This window comes from Tauraco erythrolophus, chromosome 15 (genome assembly GCF_009769465.1).
Source record: "Tauraco erythrolophus isolate bTauEry1 chromosome 15, bTauEry1.pri, whole genome shotgun sequence".
Lineage (NCBI taxonomy): Eukaryota > Metazoa > Chordata > Aves > Musophagiformes > Musophagidae > Tauraco > Tauraco erythrolophus.
This window is the reverse complement of record NC_141479.1, coordinates 12,871,414-12,883,749: the sequence shown is the minus strand read 5'-3', so window position 1 is coordinate 12,883,749 and position 12,336 is coordinate 12,871,414. Positions and strand designations below refer to the sequence as shown.

General features: G+C 38.1%; 1 protein-coding gene across 1 annotated transcript; it reads left to right on the top strand.

Annotated features, from left to right (window-relative positions):
• The first annotated feature begins 3,530 nt into the window (after nucleotides 1-3,530).
• CA7 (carbonic anhydrase 7) lies at nucleotides 3,531-11,473 on the top strand. Its single transcript, XM_009992524.2, has 7 exons — nucleotides 3,531-3,570; nucleotides 5,598-5,795; nucleotides 8,373-8,491; nucleotides 9,079-9,174; nucleotides 9,414-9,476; nucleotides 10,911-11,066; nucleotides 11,351-11,473. The coding sequence occupies exons 1-7, from the start codon at nucleotides 3,531-3,533 to the stop codon at nucleotides 11,471-11,473; spliced, it is 795 nt and encodes a 264-aa protein (XP_009990826.2).
• The last annotated feature ends 863 nt before the right edge of the window (nucleotides 11,474-12,336 follow it).

Here is a 12,336-nt window from a genome sequence, read left to right as displayed (position 1 = left end):
TACTGAAAAACGAAAAACAATCTGGAATTATTCTGCTTTTGAATGTTTAGTGCTGGGCAGTACATCCTCCTGTTTATATTTACCTTATGAAGTATTTTTGTGCGGTTTCTGGATTCATTATAAGTTATTTTAATGCACAGATAAAGCACAGATGTCACCTTATTATAACTCCCATTTGGAAATTGCCAGCATTAGTAATGGCAGTGTAAGACGAGAGATGAGCTGCCTGGATAAACAAGATACTCTTTCAAGAACCTGAGGTGTAGGCAAGCTCTGGAGTGATGAATGTTTTAACATTTAATCTGCTCCTACCTATTGTACTTCAAAGGCTCCCAAGTGAGCAGCCTGTACCCAAACTGACTGTATTTCTGCCATATTTTTGTTAATAGGCAATGACACATCAGATACACTCCTGTGCATTAAATAAAGACGGCACATGACGCCTTGTTCAAATGTACGTTGCCGTTATTAAAGATGCTCAGCAAAGATGATTGCCAATTTACTTAAGCGAATACATTTGGAGTGCCACTTAGCCATTCACCTTGGAACCAAAAAACTGTTCTTTCATTTTACGTCTCCTGAAATGCAGCTCTGCCCCTCTACAGTGATGCAGTAATATGTACCAAAAGCATTATCCTCAAGTGACATGATGTCCTTGTGCGAACACCTCCCAGTGATTCCAGATCTGTATTATAGAGACAACTTGCCTTCGAGATTCAAAAATCCAATTTCCTCAAACCTGCCAAGCTTAATATGTTCAGCTTCTATTTGACATTCCGATCTTACTTGGAGCTTTCTAACCATAATGATTAGTTTTTATATAGCAATTTTAATAAAAGGAGCTCAAATCATAATTATTCCATATATAAGGATGGGAAAACTGAAATGTTTGTTGTTAGTTCAATATCATACCATAGTGACATGTTCAGAAGAAGAACCCATGTATTTATCCTAGGCTGCTGCTCTGTTCACTCATTGTTACTGTCGAAGACGAATAAAACTGTAAGTATGAAGACTGGGGAAGAGAGAATTATTCTGTAAGACAGCTTGAAATGTTTTGCGGTACTGGATGGAACTACATCTTCCTGTCATTCACAGCTAAGCAGATACTTTTGAGATGTAGTCTAAGCCCATGAGAAATTTGTGGAAATCATGAGTACTTCACTTTTAGCCCAGCATTGGAGAAATCTACCCTTTAGGCACCTACCACGCTGTTCTTCTCACTTCCATAAGCTGGACTTCATGAGTGTGATGTAATTCTCCCCTATTCAAGCTAGTAAAATTGAGATCACGATTAGATCACTACCGCAACTTTTACAGTGACAAGTGGTAATTTGAGGACAGAATCAGTGAAAATCCATTCTTAGAGGCAGCCAATATCAAGAGGCATCACGGTTACAGAATTATGTGATATTTGTATAAGCAGCAGTATTACTCTAGGTTGAGGAAAACTTAGTATTTTCCTCAAAAAGAAAGAAGGCTGATTGGATGGGGGAGCACATTAAACTGTCGTATACACACTGGCTATCATTCATAGGTAAAATTTTAATCAATATATTTTCGTCTTTCCTCTCAGTTCCTGTCACTGCCCCTTTTCACTTTTTCTAAATCCAACCATTTAAATCTCCATTTTGTGGAGTCTGCTTCCTGCCATGTCTTCAACATGTTTCCTTGTCTGAGAGGTCTTCCTATGCCTTGCCTTTGTAGACACATATGTAGACATCTATATGGTTTTGAGTGTGAGAAGATAAAAGCTGAAGTGGTGAATGGTGTCAAATGCATGTAGACCTGGGCCACTTCAATGGCACTGCGCCCTGCGAGCAAGATCTGAGCCTCAGTTTTCCAAGTTTCTCTTGGAAACAGTTGCTTAGTATTCTCTATCTTGCATATGATTTCCCCCAATCTACAGTCTGTTTTTTTTTTTTTAATTTATAAAATTCTTCTTCCGCTTCTTCTTTTCACTGGTAAGTTGGTATTTTTTGTATTTTTCCCCATGGTCTAGAACAGCTTTCCTGACTATTTGCATCTGTCTCATCTGGCTTCCCTGTCTACAAACACAGCACAGAGCCACACAAGAATAAGAACCAAAGCATCACAACTTCTCGAAGCTCATTTATCCTGCTAAGCAGCCAAGTATTTTAACCCAAGAGCAGCACTGCTGTACTACTTCCAGTATTTGAGTCACCACGAGGACCTGTATGCAGACTATCTGGCCACAGCCATGCCTGCAGTATCAGTGCCTGGTGCACGTGTCAGGGCTATACAGCGACCTGAGCAGGTCACAGAACTTGAACAGAAATAAATTGAGAGGTTGGCCTGAATAAGTGATTGCAGAACTACTCTGTGGACACTTTTATGGCAGTTTACATCCCTTATTGAGTGATTTAGCTCGCATCAGTGAACCTCAAAGATTTTACAGCTGAATCCTATGGAAAGCTACTGAAAAAGGAAATTAATTCTTACAAGGCAGTACCATAACATAAAAGTTGTATAAAATGCTTTCATTGATTTTTTCTTCCATTTTCTTGATTGCATAACAGAACAATCCCTATTTCTGTGTGCTGTCGTCTTTGTGAAAATCAATATGTTTATAAAATGTAGCTTGCCAGACACCATTTCCTCAGAGCTAACAAAATTACTTCAAAGGAGCCATTTTTCTTGCCACAAAGATACCTTAAGACATTTTACAGCTGCAGATTGGGTATCCTATGGTAGCCTCTTCATGGGTTTAGCAGAGTACAGGCAACTACCAGATCCTATAAGATAACTGAGCCTTCACAGATCAACTCCTTTCTCTAAAGTCTGCTGCATTCTGTTCCCTAATATAATCACACTTCTATTTTTGTCTTTTTAAAAAGTTTCTTTAGAGTCACAAAGAAAAAAAAAAATCAGATTACCAAAGTATCCTTAATTGGTGTGATTTTAACCTTGTTTAAAAGTAACACAAGTAATTTTTTTTGAAATGAGAATGTTCTCCATCTCATCTAAGCACTGATTCTGAAGTTTTACTCAAAAATCAGGTGGAATCATCATTCGTTTTTTGCAGCTGGAGAGCGTGTTTAAGAAAAGAGAGGCAGTAGCTAGGTGATGTTTCCCCTGGCAGAACATAAGAGTGAGAAGGGCAGTTCCCATTACAATCTACACGCATTATTGCACCCTGCTGCTCAGAACACGTTGACTCTTTCTTCCTTGTAGTACAGAATGAGAAAATACTACTACTTTTTCTTAAATTTGATCCCCATGCCATTGGGACAGTCTTGGTTCCTCTCTAAGTCCTGGAACTTCAGTTGTCTCAGTTTTACCTTTCTTTTCTCATGTGCTGAGTTAGCAGACAGAGTGAGCAGCAGCAGGAGCAGCAAAGTTGGGAGCAGGAGGAACACGGGTGCTCTCCCTGTCCTGCAGGAATTGCTTTGGTTGCTCTGTATCTTTAAGGGGCTGACCCTATCCCACAGTGATCCATTATAAAGGCAGGTGAGCAGCAGTGCCCTGATCAAAGAGCTGAGAGCAGAGCAGGGTGCTGCTCCTCTGTAATGACTGGCCACCGCAGTTGGGGATATGGGCAGGATGACGGTAGGTTATAGCATTTCCCTGCTGCATCTCTCTATCTTCCCCCTCTTGTTTTCTTTCTAGAGCTGTTCCCTGAGCCCTGCAGAGCTGCCTGCATTTTGATGTCTGCAAGCATCAAGTACATACAGCAGGTAATTAATTACTTTATTGATAACAAATAGCACCCAGAAAGTGGCACCAATACATCCACAAACTTATGCTTGCTGCCTTTCGTTGTTGCAATCAATGTTCCAAAACTGAGGGAAGCAGTGCTGAGCATTTTTTTTCAGGCTGCAGATATTATAGACAGGTTCCTTTCCAAAAAGCTGTTATGAAAAGGACTAACTGTGTCTGTCTCTCCAAAAGCAATTCTTTTAAGTAAAGAAGATTTAGTAAAGCAGTAATAGATCTTCTGATCCTGTGCAGCTGTTGAAATGTGATATCTAAGCTTCCACAAAGGTGAATACAATAAGGTATATGTTATATATTCCTAGAACATCAATAAATTGTACAGATCAGTATCAGAGATCTCTTATAGAACAATTTGTGCTTTCTGATTTGACAGTTTTTAATTTAGTCATCCTCCTTTGCTTCCCGCCTCCAAGAATGTGTGTCATGGAGTGAGAGGATATGTGAGCTACTGAAAGATTCCTACAATAGTGTTTTATAGCACCTGTATCCTTCACAGAGAAGGATGGATGAGTGACTAGTGTTGTCCAATAAGACAACCTTTTGCATATCCTTTGGGACTGTCTCTTTCTTTTGACAGTGATTATTTTAGCTGCTGAGTGTCCAACAAGAGTCTTTTGCATAACCTTCAGGACCCAGTCTCTCTCTCAACAGAATTTATTTTAGCTTCTGTGAGTCCAAAAGCAAGTTTGAATGCTAAGTGAAGCTGGTTAGTGCTAGTAGATAGTGTTATGTGTTTTGGCATATATAGGTAGTAGTAATAAAGCCATGTATGTTCTTACAAAGCTTGTAAGAGACAAATTATATTTTCTAAGCTTGTGTAACAGCATTTAAATCCTAAATCTACTTTATAGGCAGGCCGAGGAAAAGCTACTATTTTATAAGCTTAGCATTTTCAGAAAATGCCGAAGACAAATAAGAGTATAATAAATCACTGGTTGTTGCACAGACTTAAGGAAGATAGATACCTGTGTTTGATTAAAAGTTTCCATTTGTGAAAATATGTGATAATATTATAATTAAAAATGTGCTTCTTGGGAATCTTAAAATAAAATTGTTACTGTTAAGTAACAATACTGCTTACTGAACGTAAGCAGTAGAATAATCTAATTGCTTCTTGTACTATCGTACCAAAGTAGAAAAAGAAGCAGCAAGAATAAGTAATTCTTTGATACAGATCAGGTTTTGTTACCTCAAATAGCATAAGAATGTTCCCTATCTGGCAGCAGAGCTGTGTTATTAAATTGGTCTTTCTCTCCACTCTATTGGGGTGAGGAAGTCCAAAAACGTTAATTATCACACTATACCCTTCACTCAGGGTAGAGAGATACCATAATGAAGCTGCCTCAAAGATTTACTGCAGTCATAAAATGGTTTTAAAAATAACTGCATAGTCAGTAGCCAAGAGATTGAGTCATCTGCATCTAATTTGAATCACTGGAGCTCTTACACTATCTTTCCCAGGAGGAATTAAATGCTGTTTCTTTGGGTGAGTGTATATGTGCATGCAAGTGTGTTTACGCCTGCACCCATCTTTGAAGGTCTTCAGATACCTTAGCAATGTCATTACAAACTCTGCAGAAAAATAATGGCACAAGTAACTGAAGATACAGCAGTCTATTGATGTGCTGCGATTTCCGCAGTGTGTTTTGTACAAAATATTTGAATCCCCCATCTTGTTGCAGCATGTTTGTGCTAATAAAAACACAACAGCTTAGAATTTAAGTGAACTCACTGGATACCAAACTTTGAAGTCACTCCTGCTCAGCAAGCTTTACTTCAAGCCTCATGAAAACTTGTAAGCATTATTTTGTGTATAGTGGGAAGAAAATAATGATGCTTTCCTCTCTTTCCTTTTGAAGGACCTTCAGAGTGGCACAAATCTTATCCTATTGCCCAAGGGAACCGTCAGTCACCTATTGATATAGTTTCTGCAAAAGCAGTTTATGACCCTAATCTGAAACCTCTTATTATCTCCTATGAATCATGTACATCTCTCAACATCTCCAACACTGGCCATTCAGTTATGGTTGAGTTTGAAGACACTGATGACAAGACAGGTGAGACTGACACACAGCCAACTAACTCGGAATACCATTTTCTGACTTAGTGAGGGAAACAATACTTAGTGAAGTACTTTCTGTGAATTATGTTTTATATGCTGTGTAACTTCAGTTTAGAAGAAGACGTATGACTGGAGCCCTTTATATTTTTGTCTTCTTGAGCCTCACGTTTCTTGTCTTCACTTGAGTTTCTCTAGTAATGTAATATTGCACAGCAGAATAGTGTTTCTACATCAGGAAAAGCTCTTGCATCAGGAAAATCAGAAGATTGTTTGCAATGCTTCCCTTTTAAATGGGGATTGTCAGTTTGCTAGATAGGGAATCCATGCATCTCTCCAGCACTCCTAGACCGCATCCATCATGCAGATTAGGTATGTACACTCCTCACTACCCTGCTTCCATGATCATCCAAATCAAAGATGCTAACATGCATGCCAGCTCTGCCTGGCTCACTGCTCAGTTTCCATCCACAGAGGTAGATAAGAGAAGAGGATTAGCAGAGATCGGGTCATACAGCACAGTCATCATAATCATAGTCCACTACACCAAGTTGTATATGGACCAGTCACTAACTGCTAAACTGCTACCTTGCATTGTTTTCTTCTTCTCTCCCTACCTCGTAGCAGTTTCTTCAGAAACTATAAAGTCTCCAGCTAATTCTGAGTTGGTAGCAGCTTGTGGATGTTGGGCTATCTGCAGTTGCATACTATTCTTGTCTTTCAGCTCTTGGCAGAGTATATAAATGCTTGAAGTGATTGATTACTTTTGTTCATTTTACTTCCATGGCAGACCTTGCTTTTACATCTGGAGGGGTAGGGGAAGAAAATTCAAATGGAGATGATAAAGTAGCTGATAAATGGAAAGACTGCATTTTAAAAGTACACTCTGAACAATTCTTAAACCTATCAGCTGATTCCATTTTCCATTTGGGTGTGGTTATTGACTCTAGTTAAACAGGATATCCTAGATACTCAAAACAAGTTACTTTTTCTGTCAAGTGACTTGTCTGTGATGGTAACCCTTTGAAATAAGGGCTGGGGGTTAAAATTCCAGCTTTTTTAAAAAAACAGTTTTTCTTCTGGAATGAATCTAAGAACTGCTCAATTGAATGGTCAAGTTTTTAAGCATCTCTTCTAAATTTGAAGAGAAGACTGAATGTGCATTTTTCCAAAGCCTTACTACATAGATCCATTAAGCATGTCATCCAACAGAGGTAATTTGTATCTGAAAGTATTATCTCAGATGGCTGACTACTTTTGTGCGACTCTAAGCGGAACTATATCCATGTAACAGTGAACTTTATCCAGCTTTAGAAGTTTAAGAACATCATCTATTACTCTGCATTTAGATGCATAGACTCAGCACATGCAGGAATGAAGATCTCTGCCTTTTCTGCACTAAGCACATGCCTTGTTTTAATAGCACTTTCAAGGAAGAAGGCTGCGAAGAGTGGAAGAAGATGGCTTAAAGTGTTTTTAGTGTTGAAATAGATATAGTGACTCATGGTTCTGCATAAATGGCACAAAAAATTTTGACATAACCTATCATAGCTAGATATCTTAAAATAATATTTGAGACAGGTGATGCATTCCATTGCTAAGTTCAGGAAAAACATACTAGAGATACTTGCATTTTTAATTAATACTAAAACCTTTGCTTTGTCAAGGCCAGTTTCGTGCACAAAGGCCAGCTGGAACGATGAGCATGTGGTAGTACTGTGCAAGCCTCAGTTTTAATTTTATAAATAAATTCTTATGGACTACACTGAAGATAAGTGCTTCACAGTTACTAAATGTAATTTTAATTTTCTTAATATAAGACTTAGATCAGGTTTTCATGTCTGTTGGGCAAAATTTATTTGACTTAGTGCCATACAAAATTACAGGAGGATTACTGATGTTGATAAAGTATCTTATAGGTGGCATCTTGAACATTCATCTGTTAAGTATTATTTCTAAATTATGTATGAAGTTTCGCTGTAGCATCTCCTCACCTTTATAAGGTGACTTGAGATTCTGAATGGTGTCATGTAAAGTACAAGCTATTATATTACCTCTTTTATGGGATCTTGTATTTAGAGGAAACAACTTAGAGAATCGCGACTGCAAGTAAAGACACTCTTAAGAGAATTACTTAGCTAAATTGTCTACTTGATGCTCAAGTTATCTACACTCTCTTACACAGAGTCTCAAGTAGCACTGTCAAAAATATTTTAGGTACGTGAGTTCCAAATTGTGATTTATGTTTTTAATATTCAACTTGGATTTATTGTGTTTAACAAGACAGTAATAAACATAACAATGGATATTACGTCTTAATATGTCAAATATACTCTTTCAAAAAAGCTACAAAATTCTGCACAAGTAGCCACTCAATGTTCATCACTTAAATTTTTACATGAATTCAGGTGCTTTCCATTAAGAAATCCAACAACTTCTAAATGTCTGGATGATGCATCTCTTTTGTATTGGCAACTGGGAGATGCTCCTGGCTTTTTTCCACTATTGTGCCAACAGTGGTTAGTTCTTACTAACAGGAGGCTAAAAAGCTTTTTCCTTTTTTTTTTCTTTCTAGCAATCAGTGGTGGTCCCTTTGAGAATCCATTTCGGCTAAAGCAGTTTCACTTTCACTGGGGGACAAAGCACAGCCAGGGATCGGAGCATACAGTTGATGGCAAATCTTTTCCCTGTGAGGTAACAATGTGTTTTTACAGATGGGATTAATTCATGCAAATGCTGTTGACAAATGACTTTGTCTGCAGGGGGGACTGGATGTCCCTTAGGGTTCTGATTGCTTATTCACCATGCTTAGGTCAGCACAGACTTTAAGAATTAAATGACCATGCTGGTGCTATCCATAGCTTAGAAATGGCTTCATCTGGGGGCTCTTGAGAGAGTTCTGCAAAGCTAGGACAAGGGGCAGGCCTTTCCCAGCACAATCTATCCCAAATACTACTGTAGAGTAGCATCTTGGAGTCTACCAGTGAGTAGTGGAGCATTGTGCTTCATGGGACGAAGGTCTATAGCAGGGAAGTTAGCTCACAGGTTAATGCCTGATTTGGTTCAAATTAAGGCTGATGTATGCAAATGTTGTTTAGTGCTTGTCCATCCTTATGGACTAGTCCAAAAGACTGAACTTGCTCAGCTTTCCAAAGATGCCTTTGGAGCAAAACCTATATTCTGTTATGAACAACTATTAGTGCCTGTTAACATGAGATGACCTGTGTTCACAGCTTCTATCACGAATTTGTGTAGTTCTTACTTGTTATTTTTGTTTGAAGCTCCACTTAGTTCACTGGAACGCCAGAAAATATTCAACATTTGGAGAAGCAGCAGCAGCTCCAGATGGCTTGGCAGTAGTCGGTGTTTTCTTGGAGGTAAGAATCACAAAAATAGCACGTTTACATGATAAGTATTATGCTGTCAAGTGTTTGAGAACCAAGCCACATATTTAAGAAGTGCTTAAGGAAAACAGATGAGTTATTGGAAGCAGTAACTCATTGCAAATTGCTGTTAAACTTACTTTAGTAGGAATGTTGAGATTCAGATAAGAAAACACTTACTCAAAGCATAATTATAGCCATTCTTATTTAACCTGTTTATTCCATTATTTTAGATTGGGAAGGATCATGCCAATATGAACAGACTCACTGATGCTTTATATATGGTAAAATTTAAAGTAAGTTCTAAGCTCTTTACATTTGTTTCTGGTATATCCTTTAAAAATCAAGCTCATGTATATGCTTGAGGCAAAAATGGAAAAATCACCCACAACAAATCCTCCCACCGTTAGAATATCACTGTAGCTGTATTCTCCTCTTCTGCTCCAAAGTTTATCTTATTTGTCTAATCTTGGGTGCCTCCCCAGGCTACACTGACCCGACTGGTCATTCACAGGTTCTACCTTTCCCAGAGTATGAAAAATCAAAAGGTCTATGACCATCCAGGTACAGCTCTTACACTCACCAAAATAATCCTTTTCCATTGAACCTAACCTTGAACAAGTCAAAACTGACAGTACATCATCTCCTGCAAAGCTCCATCAGGGGACAATCTTAGTCAGGTCCTGAGCTAGTCTAATCTTAGAGATACCTGAAGGTGGGTTTTAACCTGATGTATCTGAGAGCTTTGCTGAAGATGGATACCTGCTGCACTTCAAGTGCAGACTGATTAGACCACTACAAATGTTATCCTTTGATTTACACGATGTTAATACATTCTATAATGTGCATAAGTTCTAAAATGCAATATAAACTACACTAATACTTGAGTAGGCACCTTGCTCCTCTGCATGCTTGTGAAAAACAAGAAATGAAAGCAGTTACACAGCAACATGTAGGCTACAGATACACTAAATAATGCTTTAAGTGATTTCTTCCACTTGCAGGGAAGAAATGGGTATCCCGCTGTTGTAGTGATGGAAGGTCTGCAGGTTTGCCACTGAGGACAAGCTACTCATTCTATTCCTCATGAGTAATTTTACAGACAATTGGATAGTGCTTTCTTAGTGACTAAGTACTTTTCAGATACTCCTACAAGCTGAGAAATATTGCCCTAAAGTGTGGTAATTAAGGCAACTGATACTTTAGGCAGCACCTCCTTCTATTTCTACTGATCCTTTGGTTGATCCACCTTTCTCTAATTTTAGATGTGAATATTTGATTTTTAAAGGAAATATTTGTCCTAGCAGATAATGACTGTTTCGGGACAAGACTTCCATAGTTTCAAACCTTCTACTGAAATACATGGCAAGCATAGAAAATAGCAAGTAATGAGACAAGGAATTCTACCATGTTACTATCTTTAGCTCACACTGAACACTGTACACAGAATATACTTCCTGCACTATTTTTAGACCTTTTGTGACAAGAGCTGAACTTTGGTAGGGACAATGAGGCAAGAAATCAAAGTCCAGTAAGCCAGCAGCAGACATCACCCTTGCCATGCTACTTTTAGATAACAGTTGTTACAAGGCAGCCAAACCTTTATGGACTTTTCCTTTTCCCTATTTTTTTTAATACTACTTTAGTATTTTTTCCCCTTTCAAAAAGACTTCTTTAATCTGCACTTAAAAGTAAAAAGATAAATGTCAAATATCAATTTTTTTTTCCAGGGAACAAAAGCTCAATTTAGAAGCTTCAACCCTAAATGTCTCCTGCCTTTGAGTCTAGATTATTGGACATACCTTGGTTCTTTGACAACACCACCCCTTAATGAGAGTGTAACATGGATAGTGCTGAAAGAACCCATCAGAATTTCTGAGAAACAGGTAAACTTTCGATACTCTCCCAGTCCTTGTAGAGTTCAACACTGGATAAATGGAGTGACTGTTTTGATTAGCAATGGGGCGAAGTTAAAAGACCATTAGCCTGTGAATAATCAACAGGTTTGATAATCAGGGCTTCTATTTTTTCAGTTAATGCTCTCTAGGATCTTTCCTTGAACCCATTTTATTAACAGACTGTAATGTAACTGGATACTTTGCTTTGGTCCTTTTTAAAAACATCATTGATTGCCTTCTTAAGCAGCAAATTATTTCACCTGAATTTACAGCTGGAAAAATTCCGCATGCTCCTCTTCACCAGTGAGGAAGACCAGAGGATCCAAATGGTGAATAATTTCCGCCCCCCTCAGCCTCTTAAGGGGAGAGTAGTTCGAGCTTCCTTCAAGGCCTGAAGAAAACTGATGATGGCTCTGAGATATCCAAGAGCTTCCACATCTGAGATACTATAAATGGAAACTCTGGTCTTCAGATTGCTCATGAGGTGCTCGCTTCAAAGTACAAGATAGCCATTTCCATGAATGCTCTACTTGAAGGGAGACAATCTTCAGATTTTATATTTTATTTGAATTGCTCATTCTTTTGAGAAATGAGATCTTTTTAACCAGCCCTTTTTAATATTAGAGTTAGTATATAAACTAGTGTTCTCCAAGACATTAAACTCCAAAAATTAAGATTAAAGTGAAATCCCACTTAACATGAAATGGGAAATCATGTATGATCTACTAGTACTGATGGTCACAACTTCTAATTTTTTATTTTAATACATGATGAAAGGGTAGTCAAGGGCTTTGGACAAATTGGACTGAAATTTTCTTTATTGACCTCTTGTTAGCATTTGCTGAGCTCTGTCTGATTTAAAGATTGCTTTCACTGTATTCTTGCTGTCTGACACATACAGTGCACATAAGTAGCACTAGAAAAAAGTTCTTTACTCACCTCAAGTAGGCACTGGTATGAAAACTGCATATATATTTTAAAGTTACTGTTCCAAGATGCTACTTTATAACTAATTTAAAACAACAATGTAAATGCTGTGCTTGAAAGCAGGCCATTTTATAGCACAGTGTTGTTCAGACACTTGTTCTTTTAGCCCATGCAACATGATAATGCCCTAGTTAATTTTGTTGAAAGGAACATCTACAGCAATTCAGGTATGTGTTCCGTGGTTCAGTTGTTCAAATTCTACCTCAGTTAAGTAATTTGCTCTGCAATACCACCTACTTCATTGTCTGCCCTAAAGGAAACAGATATTTCA